This window comes from Coenobita brevimanus, chromosome 100 (assembly GCF_032717465.1).
Source record: "Coenobita brevimanus isolate Jiangsu-jjx chromosome 100, ASM3271746v2, whole genome shotgun sequence".
NCBI classification, from domain to species: Eukaryota; Metazoa; Arthropoda; class Malacostraca; order Decapoda; family Coenobitidae; genus Coenobita; species Coenobita brevimanus.
This window is the reverse complement of record NC_137053.1, coordinates 24,789,847-24,809,798: the sequence shown is the minus strand read 5'-3', so window position 1 is coordinate 24,809,798 and position 19,952 is coordinate 24,789,847. Positions and strand designations below refer to the sequence as shown.

The window sequence follows — 19,952 nt, the reverse complement described above, 5'->3', positions numbered from 1 at the left end:
ATCACACTCCACGGCCCTCTGATCCTGGAGTTTACCCTCGGGAATTGGGGCACTTTCCATCTTCGCCCCTACACACAAGAGCCTCTGCGATCCTTCAAGTGCCACCAGTAGGGGCACCACCAAGCCACATGCAAATGGCTGGTAGTTTGCAGTTTGTGCAGTGGGAGCCAAGACACCAATGTCTGCTTCACCAAGTTCAAGGCAGGGGAGGCGATGGTGGCCCGCTGCCCAAATTGCAATGGCAGACACCGTGCTAGGCACCTGCGATGCCCCTTGAGGCTAGCCCTTGTGGATCAGGGCCGCGGCAGTCAGGTCGCCTGGGTCCAGTACCGGCATACCTACCACCCCGGCCCCCCAGGGACGTTCATCTGGGGAACCCAGGGCAAACCCTCAGCACCTCCCCCCCTCACCCTCGCTTCAGGGGCCTTACCACCCCTCACCACCCCCCCAACCCCTGCCCATGCTACAGCCACCGCCACCCCTACTCCTCAAACTCCTGCTCCCACACGCTCCCACAACCTGCCCCTTACCACCCAACAAATGACAGGCCCAAACCACTGCATTTTCTCCCTAGAGGAGCTGCAAGATCTCAGAAGGCAGATAGCAGTGAGCGTCACGGAGAACTTGGGGAAATCCCTGGGTCCCCAGATCGACATCAACCCCTCAATATAGGCAGTGGATGCCATCATCCAGAACATGGTCCAGGTGAAGCACCTTCTTAATGCATCCCCACCTGCCTCCGCCCAATCTCTGCTACTAGCCTCCTCCCCCCTGCCCAGCCACCCTCTCCTCCCACACCATCCCCCCAGCTGATGCCACCCACCACCCAGCCAGGACTCAGACCTGCCACGACAGGGATAGAGGCAGAATGATGTGCCCTTGGCCTCCTCCTTGGGATGGCCTCCCCTCCTTCTCCGCCTCCAATGCTCTCCCTGCCGCCCCCCTCCGAGTCTTGCAGTGGAACTGCCTAGGGGCTTGGAGCAAGCTTGCCCACCTCTATGAGCTGGTTGTCAGAGAGGATGTTCATGTCATCTTCCTGCAGGAGACGCCTCTCCCCCAGGAGTCCACTTTTAGACTCAGTGGCTTTAGGAGTCACTTTCTCCTCCAGGACCGAGGTCTCACACGGGGATGTGCCATTCAAGTTAGGGGTCACATCCCCTCCTCTGACTATGCCCCTCCTGTATACTGTGGAGAGGGTGATGAAGTGCAGGGCGTCGTCCTGCAACTCGCCACCACCTCACTTAACATCTTCAGTGTGTACAGGAGCCAGGGCAGGTCACTTGATCTGGGTGAAATTTTGACTCTTGCTGCATTAGAACCTATCTACACATGCGGCGACCTAAATGCCCACCACCCTATCCTCTCCTCGCCCCACCCATCTAATGAGGCAGGCGACACCTCGCCATGATCCTCAAGGATATACTGGGAGTCTCTTACTCAATGATCTCGCCGAGCCCACCCACGTTAGTGGTGGGAGACTCAACCTCACAGTCGTCTCCTTGTCTCTCACTGGTAGCTCATCGTGGTCCCTGCATCCGTTTCTCACCAGCGACCACTTTGCTACAGTGATGGAACTACAGGCGGCGCCCCTACCACCCCCGCTGTCGCCCCGTCCTCGCTAGGACAGAAACCAAGCTTGCTGGCGAGATTACGAGTGGACTGATGGTGGCCCTCATAGGTGATGCTACTACTCCACTATCCCTTGGAGATCATGCTGAATAAGTCATCCTCACCCTCAGATGCACTGCTGCAGACAGTATCCTGCTCTCCAGGCCTCCTACTACTCTCGTCAAAGACCACCTCAACACTCACAAGCCCCATCAGACTCCTTTCCTCTACCACCAGGAAATGCTTGGCTGCAATAGCATGCCACATCTCCCTCGCCCACCATTCTCCCCAAGTCCGTCAGGGACATGCAGGACCGTCTCAGAGGCCCAAGGAGTGCCGCTATAGACGCCGCCTGCTCGTGCCCTGATAATACTGACGAGTTCTTTACTGACAATGAACTGGACGAGACCCTTCATGGCAGCAGAGACATAGCCCCTGGAGCTGACAGCCTTACTCCCTCCTTGCACGATTGGGACAGAGGGGGGAAATCGCTCATCCTTGACTTGAACAATCATTCATGGGTGGAGGGATGCCTCCATATGTCATGGAAAACTGCCATTATACACCTAGTCCCCAAGCCACGTGATCCAGCTGTGATGAGACCTATCTCTCTTCTCAGCTGCATTGCAAAGACAGCTGAACGCCTTGTACCTTCTCACCTTGCCTGGAAATTAGGCCCACTGCACTTGCAGCTCTTCACCTACCTTCCTGGTAGAAGTGCCCCGCAGTGCCTTGCCTCTTTTCTTCATGAGCTGAGATGTGGTCGAGGCATTGCAGTCTTCCTTGACCTTGAGAAGGCCTTTGAGCTAGCCAACCCTGACATTGTACTGGTGGCACTTGCAGCCAATGGAGTTCATGGCAGGCTCCTCTCCTAGTTGCATAACTTCTTTGTTGGCTGCTCTGCCAGTGTCCGTTTTCAGGGACGGCTCTCCTCTTCTTACCCCCATGTCAGTGGTATGCCTCAAGGAAGTGTGCTCAGTCCTCTCATGTTTAACATCCTAGTCGAACTTCTGCTGTCAATCAACTATGGCAGGGGCATCACCCTGTTCTGCTTTGCTGACGATCTTGCACTCGTCTTCTCTCGTAGGGATTGCTATGATCTTGCTTTGACTATTCTAACTCGCCTCCATGACAGATGCTGCAAACTGGGCCTCAAGATCAATCTTCAAACAACGAAATGCATGCCTTTCAGTCTACGACCCCCTGAGTTGCCACTCTTTCTCGAAGGGCATCAGCTACACATCGTTCACAGTCATCACTACTTGGGCATGTGGTTTGACAGTCGTCTCACCTTTTCCAAACACGTGCAGTACCTACGAGAGAGGGCTGCCCCAAGGATCTCAGCGCTTAAAGCCCTCTCCTGTCGCAATCTTGGGGCCTCTCCTCGCGTCCTCAGGACCCTCTACACCCACGCCATACAGTCACTCATTGACTACAGTGAGACATGTCTTGTAGGGCTGTCGGGGATGCAAGCACGTTCCCTCAAAGCCCTACAAAACTCTGCAGTACGTGTTGTGCTAGGAAATCCCCTGTGGACACACATTGAAAATCTCAGGATGGAGAGCCGCTTCCCATCACTCAAACACTGAGTGTGAAGTCATTCGACAGCAGTCGCTGCCTAGCTCTGTAGACACAGGCCACAGCTTCCTGAGTCTGCACTGCTGCAACGCACCTTTGCTAGGCCCCATCACGACCATACGAGAAAGGACTGGGTACACTCCTTGGCCTCCATTGCTCACAACTTCGGCATAACAAACGCCCTACAGGGAGGCCCTGACCTCCCTCACCCTGACTACATGCCCTCAGCACTGTGGCTTCCCCCTATGATTCGGAGTCTTGCCCCTCCTGGCACCTCCCTGAGAGCATCCCTCCCCGGCCTTTTATGGCAAGATGCGCTGAGAAGGATCGCAACCCTCCGAGTCCCAGGGGCAGTCGAGTATTACACTGATGGCTCAGTCACTGCTGATGGGTCAGCAGGCACTGCATTCTACTGTGAAGGCCGGGTCGAGACCTGGAGGCTCCCTACTGGGGCCTCCATGTACAAGACAGAGCTCATAGCTATCCTCTGCACTCTCAGAGACACCTCTCAACATCACCACAGGCACGTCATTATATATACAGACTCGCTTTCGTCTCTGCACGGTCTCTCTTCATGATGCTTCACAGACAGTGTTGGCTTCCTGACCTCTATCTCCGCAGCAACTGATGATGTATCACGTACTGGCACAGACATCCTTCTCCACTGGCTACCAGGCCATGTGGGGATACGGGGCAATGATCTGACAGACGCTGCAGCACACACTGCAATTGCTCTCCTGTCTGTCAGCTACCCCCTCAGTCCCAAACTCGCTCAAATCAAGTGCAGAGTTCACACCACCACCGTCAGTCTCAAGCTTGACGATCATAAGGACCAGGTTGCTGCAGGCTCACGGTCAGCCACCTGGTATGCACGAGCCACTCACTACAAGCCCCTTGTTCCCCCCCCCCCCGCACACCCCTAATTCACTCGTCATTCACCTACGATGCCAATGACTGGGGTTCCCTTGCTATTCCCAAATTGTGGGCCAGGCCCCAGACCCATGCCCCCACTGTCATCAGTGTGATGAGTGGCCTCTCCTACACTATCTCCATGACTGCCCTTCCACTCCTACTCTTCACCTCACGCTACGTGACTGTCTCGGCAGGCGAGTTTCTCGTCTTGCTTCTGCTGCCGAGATTGTTGCTCTCTCCCCCATCTCAGCCCTGCTCTTCATTGCCTCCTCTTATCCTCCATCCCTCAAGACGGCCTCTACCTCTCCAGATTTACTAGAATCTGATGGGCTTCTCTTGCCCGTGTGCACTCTATTGAGATAGTTGGACGAAACTTAACAAACACACACAACAACAGCTCCACCAAATTCAGTTTGATTCGGATCAAATCTCTTTGAGATGTCATTGCCCTTGACCTATAACCAACTTTTTTTCAGTCAAAATTTAATCACTTCTTCTGGTGGTCTGCAGTCGGTGCAACTCCATTAAATAGCTTTACCACGGTGTTACTAACATAAAGTAAAACAGACAATTAGACAGACAAACCAAGCGAACTGAAAACATTACCTCCTCACCCTCCACACACGGGTATATAAGTGAACTGCGTAACTTTTCACTCACCTAACAGTAACTTCGTCTTTTGGCGAACCGTGAAAACAATGCTTTACCTCAGTGAGCGGGCGGACGAGTTTGTCCAAAATCGAGTTTAAAAAATCAAGCTTTCGAAATTCTCTTCTCCGCCACACAGGTCACTAGGAGCTTTCTCTAACAACATAAACAGCTTAATAGCGTATCTTACAAAAAAGCTGCACTTGCACTGATTCACTTCTTGTCTCAAGACAAAACATCTTGACTAGTGATTCACAGAACGTAGAATGTATGAGATTATATTAGAAACCGAGATGAAAAGTTGATGGAACATTTTAAAATAAATCACACAAATGCTCTCCTAGGTGTGTGCAAAATAGGTCAACGTTATTACGTCACCGTAGTCTCTATTCATGTGTGCGGTATTTCTGAGGCAAAAATAAAAATAAGTTTGCAGTATCTGCTTTTCCTTTTTAAACCACTGAGGGAATAAAAACATTAAATCAGTAGATCTTTGATCTGACACATAGTCAATATTACAAGATTTCATTTTTTTTTAAATTCCATGGATGCTTTGGAAGGAATTTCTGTGTGTTGCAGCTGTCATTCTGATATGCCTGTGTTCCTGCATATGCGAGTAGCCAAAAAAATTCTAAATGTGGTAGCACAACGCTGTTGTATAATTGCATGTTCTTTTATTATTGTAAATGCAGAAATTCTGTTAAAAGCTCATACAGTTTTAACAGCTTCCTTACATCGTTACAAAAAAATTCACATTTCTGGTTATCAGATTAATTTTTCAGGGCTTTGCACATTTCTGTATCTCTTAAACTTTGATCCTGATGTTCTGTACCCAAGTTTCAGTCACTACTACTAATTCGAAGTATATACCTGTCACGTTTTGGTTAACCATTCAGAGCTGAAACACAAATAATGTTGAAAATGTGACCTATTTATCCGCCAAAGGGGACAAAATATTGAGACTGTGATTCTGTAAAAGCTACTCCTCTAAAGAACGTTGAACAAAAATATAAAACTAATACTGCTGAGCAAAAGGATGAAGCAGTCGAGTTTTTTATTAAAAAGGAAAATCTAATTCGCCTTTGGCTGTAAAATTTCATAGGTAGTACTTTCTCAATAAACTTCATGAATACTGGGATGACTGCCGTGATGAACGTTGTGAGAAGTGGGTGAAAAAGTGATGAGTGGATTGTTTTGTTTAAGAACTGACTTGGCTTAAGACATGATTGATGCATATGAGAAATGTGGTGAAAAGACAGAATCCTGAGAATCAATGCTCTTGGTGGAAATGTGACTCTCTAACAGCAGAGAAAGGAAATCTGAGCTGAAGGCAGAACTGGAAGGATAAAATATATAATTGGGCAGCTCGAAAAAAAGAATGTCAACAGTTGTTTGAAGGGTTTTGAGGTGCCAAGCTCGTGGCAAAAGTTTAACGGAAAGCCTGTAAGGAAGATGCTAAGAAATCTGAGTGGACTGTGACAAGATCGTTAGTGGATTTCTCTGGTGGAACCCACAATGACTTTCCACAGATTATGAGCAGAAAAGTGCTTTGAAATTTTCATAACGAGTGTGGGGTAACCATATGCAGCACTTTTCAACAGGGTGGAGTTAAAGATTCATCGCGTTATCGACTTCTCTCCTATCCGACTCCCATTAGCTTCTCTCTCTCTCTCTCTCTCTCTCTCTCTCTCTCTCTCTCTCCAACACTGATCACTGTTTTCTGAACTCTGTATACCCTTACCATTACAAAGGGCATGCAAAACCCATCTGGCCACACACACCACGTCTTCGACCAACTCTACCACAAGAATAGATCTTAATTTTGATCTTATTTTATGTAGTTTTCTTTTAACAACTTTTGTCAGCTCTTATTATTAGATTCTCTTTGTCCTTTCATAAAACTAAAGCACCTTCAAAATACAAGGAATTAAAAACTGGACTAAAATCCCTGATATTATAATTGTTTTATGTGTTCTAGCACCGTGTCAGACCTTGATATAAAGTTGAATAATCTTACACCAGCACTGACTTAAATTATGAAGAGAGTTTGTTGTACAAATCATCTCTGTGATGCTCAGCTGCCTATGTAAACCCATTATTTACCATTATGTTCTTCTTTTATTTTTGCAGTCCACTACTGGCATTTAACTAAATATGAATTTTACCTATGATTCCTAACACTGAAGAATAGTTTTTCTTAAACTTTATAAGAGGACTTGTGAACAGGCATATTATTTACAATCTCTCAGTCATCGTAGTTTATTTAAAAGTGCTTGTGATCTCTAATACATTACTTCCTTTCTCTATATCAGTGCTGAATATTGGCAGCTATATAAGCACTTGTGGGTGTTCAGCAGGTAAATATCCTGCAGATGTTTAAATGTTATCTCAATACAAATGTCAAGGTAACGGATTATAATTATTATGGGTGATTTGCCTTACTGTCCAAAAATTGCCGATTTTCCATATTCTGATAACAATGACAGTTTAATCATATCTGCTTTAAGCGCTGAGATACTTCGTTCATAGGTGGCTTGTAATACTTTTAGTTAAAGCTTGATAATTCTTGGACTTTTTATCAGTTTTTGTTGTAGTTCAGTGCTTTATTAGGTCGCTGACTGTGACAGTATCATCCAGCAGCTGATAAATGTTGTTCACTGGTTTAGGATTGCATGTATCTCCATTCTCCAGTGTTAATAGTGGACTTTCAATTTCTGTAGGATAACATTATTCCATATTCATTGCTGAAAATTCTTGATTTGGATCGACTATGGGATCGCTTCCCTTTTTAGAATGTTTTATGCTTTATTATACTCATAAAATATCTTATGATTCCATGAACATTGTTTTGCAGTTGTAACTTTGTATTGGTGCTCCGTTTATTGTACTGATTTCTTAGCCATGCGTTTTACTTTACCACATCCTGTAGTATTACTGAGGTGATTATTATGTTATATATTCCCTGGGCTACGTTTCTCGCTTTTATAGCGGAAGTAATATCCCTTCTCTACCATCCAGATTTGTTATTTGCTGGGTGACATCTGTCACAAGGACAAATCTGTTTTTCTCCCTCTGACTCTTAAATGTTTGAGGAGTGATTTCATAAATCTTCCACGGTTTCATCACAAATAGTTATTGTAGTAAGAGTATGTTTATTCGCAGCCCTGCATAAGTTGGTTAATGGAAGTTTGGGACTTAGTGTCATCGTTTATTTTCCCAGGAATTTTAAAGTTGCACCTCACTGCTTTATAATTACTCGAATACAATGATTTAATGAACTTGATATTGGAATAGAGGTTCCTTATGATGCTACGAAGCACAGGTAAGTATTTGATAATTTGTCACCTATTATAAAAAAGGTTTTTGTTAGGTAATCGTCTTTGTACGTGGCTGACAAGTAGGTGTTCGAAACCGTACAATGTCCCCTAAATTATATTTTTTCACCCCACATAGAAGACATTCAGTCAAGAAAAGAAAAGAAGTTTTTTTTTCTCTCTATTTTTAAATGCAGCTGCATAAAAAGTAAATTAAAAAGAGACCTTAGAAAGGTCAAGACAAAGACGCGGTTTATTAAGGCTCCCTGAATATAAATAAGAGATTTTAAAAAAAAAAATGTCCTTTCTTATCATATCTTTGTTTTTTTCTTTACAGCAGGGCAAACACCATTTTTCTACCGTATCAAGGCTGATGTAGATGTGAAAGACTGAATATTACTCTACTCTTTCTATGGTCTATAAGTTTCATATACACATTTAGGATTAATTTATCACCTTTAGTTAGAGGATGAGATGGAGGGATGGGGTGGAGAGGTATATGAGAGAGGGGGGTGTGAGTTGGAAGCAGGGCAGTGAAATGGCGGGGGACAGGGCAACTTGGAGGCGATTTGTTTGTGGCCACCCTAAACGGGATTGAGGCGTCTGGCAATAGATAGATAGACAGTTAGATGACGTCTCTTTTATCTAACTCATGTTGTCACCAAATGATTCCACCGAACGACTGCATTTATGTCGAGTACTGAAGTAGCCGATTATGCTTGTATCTAACCCCGCCTCTAAACTGAATAAATTCGTCTGGAATACACGAAAAAAGAACCTCATTAGGGTGAAAGGGGTTATTTGTGTGTGTGTGTGTGTGTGTGTGTGTGTGTGTGTGTGTGTGTGTGTGTGTGTGTGTGTGTGTGTGAATATTTTGAGGTAGTGGAGTAATAATGGAGTGGTGGGGCGGAAGGGTGGCATGATGGAGACGCATTATGAAGTGGTGAGGGAAGAATTGCTGAAACGGAGGAAAGATTGTGCAGGAGGTGGGTGAGGAGATGATGGACTGGTGAAGATGCAATAGCGAAACACAGTAAGGGAAGAACGGTGGAGTAGTGGAGTAGCTAAGACGAGTGGTGGAGAGATGGTAAAGCGATGGCGATGAACCAGTGGGGAGGGAATCCCTGGAAGGTTCAGATGGAGGAAAAGTGATGGAGGAATGGAGATAATTTGGTGGAGGGATTGGAATAATGTGAAGGGATTGAGGTAATGTGTAGGGATGGAGATAATGTGGTGAAGTAATGGTGGTAATATGGTGGAGAGACGAAGATAATGGTGGAGGGAGAGAGATAAAACGGTGGAAAAAGGGTAGCAGCATTACTGAGAGACAGAGGTTGGGATGGAAGAGGAAGAATGGTGAGAAACAGGCCAAGACGTAACATGTTAACTGGGTACGCGAGAGCCCACCTAGGAAAAGAAATCGCCCACATTCTAAATAGAATTCACCCAACTGACACAATAACTTTTGTACAGAGTACACACACACACACACACACACACACACACACACACACACACACACACACAATGCCTGACGTATGATCAGTCCGTAATTATTCAGAACCCATAGCTAAAACATCAGCAACATAATCTGAAGACCAGATTCAGACAGCCTGCTGAAGCTTTAACGGTAAATGCAGAATCTTCTCTCACAACACTTAAGAAAGCTTTCTTCACCGCAGCCCCACATTCAATGGTGGCAGTGAATGTTGTTTCTCACTCTCTCTCTCTCTCTCTCTATATATATATATATGTATATATGTATCTATCTATCTATCTATCTATCTATATCTATATCTATTTATATATATATATATATATATATATATATATATATATATATATATATATATATATATATATATATATATATATATATATATATATATATATATATATATATATATGTATATATATTTTTATATATATATATATATATATATATATATATATTTATTTATTTATATTTATATATTTATTTATTTACATATATATATATATATATATATATATATATATATATATATATATATATATATATATATATATATATATATATATATATATATATATATATATATATATATCGAAATGACGACAGGTTTTCGATGTCTCTTCAAAATGATGATGGGGAAGGTGATGGTGACGGTGGTGATGGTGGAGATGGTGAAGCAGAGGATAAAGTGTCATGGGAGTGGGAGGATGGGAGCAATTTTGTTCCCATTCACCAACCATTTTCATCCTGCATTTTTTTGTAGCTGTCATGCATATTTAAAGTATTTGTCCTTTATTAAGCTATTTTTAGCATCACTATAATGTCCATCTTCCTAACGTCAAAATGCAAACAATCTCCAGATGACATTAATACAGTTCTTTCAGTTTTCCTGTAAAACATATAACTCAAAGTCAAATGGCCACCCCTTAAGGGATTATGGCATCTGGCAATAGACAGATAGATAGATATATATATACAGTATATATATATACAGTAATCCCTCTAATATCCGGACGCCCAATAACCGAACATCCCCCTCTTTCATATTTCTCCCGAAATACTCGGTCAGCTGGGAGCGCCCATGAACTAGCACTCTCCCTCACAAAGTAGAACCTCTGCTTATCAAAATTCATTTATCCCCAAAACTACTACTATCTGGATTTCAGTTCACACACACACACACACACACACAATGTATAGAGAGACCTTGTGCATCTCTTAATCAATCTATAGGCACACACACACACACACACACACACACACACACACACACACACACACACACACACACACACACACACACACACACACACAAGCATAAAAAATACCAACACAAGATTACTCATTACCTTAAAGGTACAGGTCATTTTGATTCTAGGTCAACAGTTGCAAACAAAGAATCAAAGATACATGAAGCCGCGGATGCCAGACTGCAGAAAAAATCTGTGATAAAATTCTTGCAGTGTAACAACTACCTAACAATGAAATTCCGTTTTCATTCGCTGTATTTATCTAATTATCAATGTATGTTCCCAGACATGTTTCCTTTTCTTATGTTTTACAGTTTAGGCATTTTTCTTTCATTTATGTTTACGGTTATTTAAAATTTTAACTCTAAAGTGATTGATTTACAAATCGCCAAATTATTAATAAAAATACTATTTCTCGCGGAAAATATGCACATTCAAATACAGTTAACGTTTCATTATGTCATATTTAGTGTACAGTAACAATGAAAAATAATAAACGATCTGTAAATCTGAACTAAGTTTACATGGTATCAGTATACGGCGTCTTAATTTCGGGGGAGGGGGGGGGGAAGCCAACCTACTTGAATTCTTTTGGATTTAGCCCAGGTGAGAATCCAGAGTGAAGTTCTTGGGTGGGGAAGTAGGAAATGATGGTAGGGTGAAAGAGGAAGAAGAGGTGCTGGAATGAGGGAGGAGGGAGAGTTGGAAGAGTGAGGAAAATTAGTAGAGTGAGGTAGGAAGGAGAGATGCAGAGAAGGAAGGAGAAAAACTGATGCAGAAGAGTACAAAGTAGGTGTGCCAGAAAGTTGTGTCCGATGAATGACACCTCATTTACATATTCTTAAGTTCATGTATTTCGCATGAGTGTACAAAGTGAATATAGCATTAATATTCTGAGGAGTCAGGATGTCTGGCCCTTTGATCTTGCCCTTCTACGAGTACACTGCGGAATGGAAAGACGTTTCTCTTTTTGTCTCAGAGCCTTTTGTCTCGACATCTGCATATATTATCTTGCGTTAAAGGCCATTTTTAAACGACAAGGCAGTATTACTTAGGATACAGATCAAAGATACGGAGGTAGACTTTTACCAGCAAATGTGTGAAATTCTTGGGTCAGCTTTTTATTTGTTAAATAAACAAATATAAATAAATACAGAGAGAGAGAGAGAGAGAGAGAGAGAGAGACTGTAGCAACAGTCGAACAGGGCAGTACTCCCAAGGTGGATGGCAAGCTGGTCATGGGGAGAGCTGGAGCTCCCGTTCCACCAGCCCTCTGGATTTGATCCTGACCATCTCCCTTTGCTGAACATTTTCAGTGCATTCACTTACACAGAGAGTAGGCCAGCATGCTCTCTTAACACTTCTACCTTCAACTGTCTACACCACACTACATGCGCATAACATATCACACCTTCTATTCACTCTCTTTAGCAATGGCCGCTGCAGTGTTTCTATGAAATGAGATGGTACCTCGGATTGCCACCACCGGCAGGGTACGGCTGGCGGCACAGGGTCCTCCCGGTTGCCATCAAGCGACTGTGCCGGCAGCGACTATTGCAATATCCACTGATGCTCGTCAGCGAAGAAGTGAAAGTGCGACCTTATTCTTCACCAACATCCGCGGCCTAAGCACAAAATTAAACTCAGTTCATTTTTTCCTTCAATCCATATCCCCTTTGGCCCTTTTCCTCACAGAATCACAAATCTCACCCTCTACTGATATATCCCCATTTTGTTTTCGCGGTTATCATCTCCTTACACACTTCGTAACAAGGGCGGCACCTGTTGTTATATCAAATCCCAATATGCATTTAACAATATTATAAACTTCATTTCATTCAGTTTTGATTAGTCTTTGTATAAACTAAATTGTCAAAATATTACCAAATATATCTGTGTAGTCCATCGCTCCCACGATGCTTCTTCGGAACCCAGTGTATTTGATTCCAAATCCACATAGTTGAGTAACCTTAACCTTGCCCTTAGCACTGAAATTTCCATTTTGGGTGATTTTAACATACATAATGTTGAATGGTTATTGCATTCTGCCAGGACTGATGACGCTGGTCTAGAGTCCGAGCTGTTTGCAGAATCATTTAATCTCACCCAGCTGGTAAGGTAACCAACCAGAATACCTGATAACCCTGACCATAATGCCCATCTCTTGGATTTATTCTTGACAATTAGTCCAGATCAATACAGGATAAAGGTACTGTCACCATTTGGATCCTCTGACCACAATCTCATCAAAGCCTCATTAGTTAACCCCCCCACACCTCCCCGTTCTGAACCTGTCAGGGTGACCCGATGGCACTTTGATAGAGCAAACTGGGATGGATTTAGAAATTACCTTGCTGACATTCCATGGCAGTCTTTCTGCTGTAGCGATCCCAATTCTACCCTAGTCTCCAACATTTGTGACTTAATACTAGCTGGTATGGATTTATTCATACCAAGTCAACAGTTCACTAAAAGATCGAACTCTCCAAAATGGTTTGATGGCAACTGTGTCAGATCAAAAGCCCAAAAGTCATTAGCATATAACTCTTACTTGAAATAAAAAACATCTGAATCACACTCAATTTAAAATTGCTAGGAATCATGCAAAAGCTGTAATAAATCTAGCTAAATCAAACTTTCCTCAAAAGCGAGCATCAAATAGAATAATCTGGTCAACTCTTAATTCTTTCAATAGTAACTTCAACAAGTCATCTTGCATTCCCCCACTAAAATCTTCAGATGGCAATATTACAAATGACCCACGTGGGAAAGCAGATATTTTTGCCAGTACATTTGTCAGAAATTCTAACACAGAGGATGACAGCCAGAACGTCCCGGTACTAGAACTTGACTGTCCCGAAATTGTTCCACTTAAAATACAGACAAGATACGTAAAAACCATCCTAGACAGTTTACCAACCAACAAAGCTCCAGGCCCAGATGGAATTCCGCCAATTGTTTTGAAAAAATGTTCCCCAGAACTTCCCTCTGTTCTAGCTAAATCATTCAAACTATGCATACGTACTTCTTCATTCCCAAATTCATGGAAAGAAGCCAATATCCACCCAGTGCCGAAGAAAGGAAGTTCCTCTGACCCCTCTGATTACAGACCAATAGCTGTCACATCTTCTCTTGGTAAGGTATTTGAAACTGTAATTAATAAGCACATTGTTAAACATCTTGAATCCAAAACTTAATTAGTGATAGACAATATGGTTTTCGCCACGAAAGATCCACCATTGACATACTCAGTCTCCTAACTCATACCATCCATCAATCAATTGATCTACATGGAGAAACTCATGCAGTAGCTCTTGATATTTCTAAAGCTTTCGACAGAGTATGGCACCGTTCCCTGCTGTCCAAACTCCCTTGCTATGGACTAATGTCTTTTGTTCCTTTGATTTCTTCATATCTTAGTGACAGGATAATAAGATTAAAAGTAATGAGTAATCAAAACTGGATGAAGTGAGGTTTAAAATAGTGTCAACTGCATATTGGGATTTTATATAACAACAGGTGCCGCCCTTGTTACGGATGTTTGTAAGGAGATGGTAACCGGGAAAACAAAATGGGGATATATCAGTAGAGGGTGAGATTTGTGGTTCTGTGAGGAAAAGGGCCAAAGGGGATATGGACTGAAGGAAAAAATGAACTGAGTTTAAATTTGTGGTAATGCCTCACGTACTGGTCAAGAATAAGGTCGCACTTTCACTTCTTCGCTGACAAGCATTCCCGGAAATAGCAACAGTCGCTGCCGGCACAGTCGCTTGATGGCAACCGGGAGGACCCTGTGCCGCCAGCCCTACCCTGCCGGTGGTGGCAGTCCGAGGTACCACCTCATTTGATAGTAACACTGCAGCGGCCATTACTAAAGAGAGTGAATAAAAGGTGTGATATGTTATGCGCATGTAGTGTGGTGTAGGCAGTTGAAGGTAAATGTATTATGAGAGCATATTGGCCTACTCTCTGTGTAAATGAATGCACTGAAAATGTTCAGCAAAGGGAGATGGTCAGTATCAGGTCCTGAAGACTGGTGAAACGGGAGCTCCAGCTCTCCCTATCACCAGCTTGCAATCCACCTTGGGAGTACTGCCCTGTTCGACTGGTGCTACAGTCTCTCTCTCTCTCTCTCTCTCTCTCTCTCTCTCTCTCTCTCTCTCCAGTATATATATTTTAGCAGATAAGAATAACACAATCACAAATGTCACAGTCATCAACAAAGTAAATATAGGTAGTGATCACTGAATGGTGGATAGCACAGCCAGATTCAGTTTCAGAAGTGAAAGAAAGAAGATGATTAAAGGTAAAAAGATATGCCCAATAACAGTAAACGAAAACAGAGCAGCCTTTCAGATGAAAATAAGAGACAGATTTCAGGCTGTAAGTATTGCTGAATGTGACATTGATAAGCTGAATGACAGACTAACAAAAGTGCTAAGAGAATCAGCGAAGGTAGTAGGAAAACCTAATTCAACCAAAGCCAAGAAATATTCAGCAAAGACACTCGAGCTTATGATAAAACGAAAGGAAATGAGAGTAAAAACATAGAAAGACGAAATACAATGAGAGGAATTAAATAAGCTTATCAACAAGAGACAAAGAGAAGAAAAAAGAAAGAGGAACATGGATCAGATCAAAGAAACCATCAAAAATGGAAAAAAGTCCGAAACAGGTCAGAAGTAAAATGGCGCTAGGAAAGCACAAATGACATCACTGAAAGAAAAAAAAAACGGTGATATCATTAAATGCAGCGATAAGATTGTGAAGAGAGTTGAAGAATTTTACAAGGAACTGTATACATCAAAGACAGTAGAACCAATAGCTAATTTTTCAGGTGACACAAGTGAAATATCTGAGGTAGCACCTCACGAAGTAAATGTTTGTCTTAAAAATATGAAAAGAGAAAAGGCTCCGGGAGAAGATGGAATAGTAACAGATTTACTGTTGCATGCAGAAGTAAAAGTACAAAATAGGCTTGCTCACTTATTTAACCACTGTATAAAACAGTGGGTAAATACCCCTGGGGGTAGGGGTTTTTTGTTTTTCAAGAATACTCCCCCAGTATCCCTGCTTGTCGTAAAAGGCGACTAAAAGGGTTGGCGGAGGGTTAGTGCCCCACCCCGGAAAACAACTAACTAAAAAAACAAACAAGAAGCCTCGGACAAGGACTGACCAAACGATGACGACCCAGGACCGGACAGAGGACTTGGTAATGGCTACATGGAATGTAAGAGGAGCGAATGATGAGGTGAAAAAGAGAGAGATTGTCCAGGTGCTTAAGGGTGCGAAAGTGGATGTATGTGGAATAACTGAAACAAAATGGAGAGGAGAAAGTGTGAGAGAATGGGAGTATGGATGGGGTATATGTGCAGGAGTAGGTGAGAATGAGAAGGCAAAGGAAGGAGTATGTATAGTTGTGAGTAAAAGATGGAAGAAGAGCATAAGACAGTATGGATCAGTTGGGTCAAGGATTGTGTGGGTAAAGTTGAAAGTTGGAATACAAATGTAGGCGATTGTGTGTGTGTATGCGCCAACGCAAGATCGTGCTAGCAGAGTGAGAGAAGAGTTCTGAACAAATGTGGAAGTGTGCATGGAAAAGTTTGGAAGGAATGAGAGAGTATTTTTGATTGGTGATATGAATGGTAAAGTAGGGAATGTGAAGGTGGATGGAATAGTTGGTGAGTGGGGTGTGCCTGCTGAGACAGATGAGAATGGCAGTGCGTTAGTGGACATTTGTGCTGGGAGGGGGTTGGAGATAGCCAATACCCTCTTCAGGCATAAAATGATCCACAGGTATACATGGTGAGTGATGAGAAGGGTGGGTGGTGAGCTGAATGAAAGGAATGCAATGGTTGATTATGTGTGTGTGATGAAAGGATGCGAAAATGTGTAATGAATGCAAGAGCTTATAGAGGTTGGGGGAGTGGACTTTCTGACCACTACTTGGTGGTGGCCAGAATTAGGACCCAAGTAAGATGAAGGAATAGAAGAAGGGAAAGACAAGAGAAAGGAGTAGTTGCAAGGAGAGTGGGAAGGTTACAAGAGGATGAGAAAAAGGCAGAGTATAAGAGAGAAATGGAGGAACGATTGGGCAAATATGAATTGGAACAGATGGGGGATGTGGAAGGTGTGTGCAGGATATTTACGGAAGAAATATGTGCAGCATGTGATGTGGTGTGTGGGAGGAAGAGAAGACGGAGGGGGGTGCAAGGAACAGCATGGTAGACTGAAGAGGTGAGACAGGCTGTTGCACAAAAGAAGAAAGCATACAATGAATGGATGAGAAATAGGGGCGTGGAAGAAGTTGAGAGGCGGAAGAGAGAGTTATATGTAGAAAGAAAGAGAGAGGTGAAAAGATTAGTAAGAGAGAGTAAGAAGAGAGTGGGAAAGGAATTTGGAAGGAATTTGAGTGTAAAGTGGAGGGACTGTAAGAAAATGTTCTGGAAAGAGGTGAAGAGAGTAAGACAGGGTGGAAGTGAGGTTAGCAGGGGAGTGAAAGATAAAAATTGTAGATTACTAGTGGAGAAGGGAGAAAAAGTGAACAGATGGAGAGAACACTTTAAGGAATTGTTGAACATACAGGATGGAAGTAATGTGAGTATAAGTGGCTGGGGAATGGCTGGGAGAAGGAGGGAGGTGAGAAGACAGGAAGAAATCAGTAGGATATGAGTTGTGGAAGCAATGAAGAAAGTTAAATTGTGGAAAGCCCCAGGAATTGATGGAGTGTGTGGTGAAATGCTGAAGCATGGGGGAGAGATAGTAGTAGAATGGATGTGGAAGATGTGCAAATTGACCTGGGAGGAAGGTAGAGTCCTGGAGGATTGGAAGTCAGGTATAATTATTCCCTTGTACAAAGGAAAAGGGGAAAAAGAAGTGTGTGGTAATCATAGGGGCATTTGTCTTCTTAGTATAATAGGAAAAGTGTATGGTAGGATACTTATTGACAGAGTTAGAGAAAGAACAGAAGAATTAGTAGGAGAAGAACAGGGAGGCTTTAGGAAGGGAAGAGGTTGTGTAGATCAGATATTCATTTTTAGATCTTTAGTGGAAAAGTTTCTAGAGAAGGGAAAGAAGTTGTATGCGGCATTCATGGATTTGGAGAAAGCATATGACAGGGTGGATAGATAAGGATTGTGGAAAGTATTAAGAATATATGGAGTAGATGGGAAGTTGTTGAATGCTGTGAAGAGTATGTATGATGGTGCTAAGGCTGCAGTGCGTGTGGATGGTGAACTAAATGAATTTTTCTCTTAGAAGGTTGGGTTGAAACAGGGATGTGTCATGTCTCCATGGTTGTTCAATCTGTACATGGATGGGGTAATAAAAGAGGTAACAGGTAGGGTAGTGGATGTTGGAGTGGCCCGGGTGAGAGAGGATAGTGTTTGGAAACTCCCTGTACTGTTGTTTGCAGATGATACTATGTTGTTGAGTGAAGTCGAAGGGGAGCTGCAAGGCTTGGTGGATGAGTTTGGGAGAGTGTGTAAGAAATGGAATATAAAGGTGAATGTAGGGAAGAGTAAAGTGATGGTCTTTGAGAGAGGTGAAGTCAGTGAATGTACAGCGAGGTTGGATGGTGAGGAATTGGAAAATGTGAGTACGTTTAAGTACTTGGGTAGTGTGATGAGTAAGGATGGAGGTTTGGAGGGTGAAGTGCTTGAAAGGGTACAGCAGGGAAGAAAGGTTGCTGGTTCTTTGAAAACAGTGATAAGAAACAGGGAAGTGAGCATGGAAGTGAAAAAGTTACTACATGACAGTATTGTGATACCAACTCTAACGTATGGAAGTGAAGCTTGGACTTTGTTGGAAGGACACAAGTCAAGAGTGAGAGCAGTGGAAATGAGTTATTTAAGAGGAGCCTGTGGAGTCACATGGAGAGACAGGCTGACGAATGAGGATATAAAGGAGCGTTATTGTGTGGATGTGGATGTGATAGGAAGCGTTATGAGGAACACACTGAGGTGGTTTGGCCATGTGGAGAGGATGGAGGGTGAAAGACTGACGAAGAGAGTGTATGTGAGTGAGGTGGAGGGGGGAACAGGGAGGGGGAGGCCGAGGATGAGATGGAGGGATGGGGTGGAGAGGTATATGAGAGAGGGAGGTGTGAGTTGGGAGCGGGGCAGTGAAATGGCGGGGGACAGGGCGACGTGGAGGCGATTTGTTTGTGGCCACCCCAAACGGGATTGAGGCTTCTGCTAATAGATAGATAGATAGATAAAACAGAAGAATATTCCCAAAACATGGTGTAATGCAATAGTTATTTTACTCTACAAAAAAGGTGACTCAAAAGATCTTAGTAACTACCGACCCATTAGCTTATTATCAGTCATTTTCAAACTCTTCACTAAAGTCCTTATAAACAGAATAACAGCAAATTTGGAGGAAAACCAACCTCGTGAACAGGCAGGATTCCGAAGCAGGTATTCGACCACTGATCATCTACACACAGTGAATCAGCTAACTGAGAAAACTACAGAATATAATAAACCACTGTGCTTAGGTTTTGTTGATTACGAAAAAGTTTTTGATTCAGTTGAGCACATAGCAACTGGAAATTCATTGTGAGAACAAGGAGTGAATGAGAAAATTGAAAAACTGCTCGAAAACATATATAAAGAGGGAACTACTACAGTTAAATTACATAAGAACTCGGAAAAAATTGAGATTGAGAAGGGAGTGAGTCAGGGAGATACACTTTCTCCAATATTATTTACAGGATGCCTAGAATGTATTTTCAGAAAGCTAGACCGGGAAAACAAAGGAGTGAACATAGATGGAGAAAAGCTAAACCATTTAAGATTTGCAGATGACATTGTCCTAATCTCAAAAACAGCAGAGGCATTGCAAGAAATGTTAAATGACGTGAACAGAGAAAGTCTGAAAGTAGGACTGAAAATGAACAGGAGTAAAACTATAGTAATGTTTAATCCACAAACACCAAAGAGCGTCATCAGAGTACGCGATGAAATTCTTGAAGAAGTTGAGGAGTACAACTATTTGGGACAAATACTAAAATTAACAAAAGATCATGATAGCGAAATAACAAGAAGCATAACAATTCGATGGAAAGCTTTCGGTAAACATAGAGATATTATGAAACGTAGCTTGCCAGTTTGTATGAAACGAATAGTATATAATGAATGTATA

At 42.8% G+C, this 19,952-nt stretch overlaps 1 protein-coding gene across 1 annotated transcript; it reads left to right on the top strand.

Moving 5' to 3' along the window:
• The first annotated feature begins 1,913 nt into the window (after positions 1-1,913).
• On the top strand, positions 1,914-2,483 carry LOC145414611 (uncharacterized). Its single transcript, XM_080284138.1, has one exon. It carries the CDS (start codon positions 1,914-1,916, stop codon positions 2,481-2,483), a length of 570 nt encoding a protein of 189 aa, XP_080140264.1.
• Positions 2,484-19,952: the final 17,469 nt, after the last annotated feature.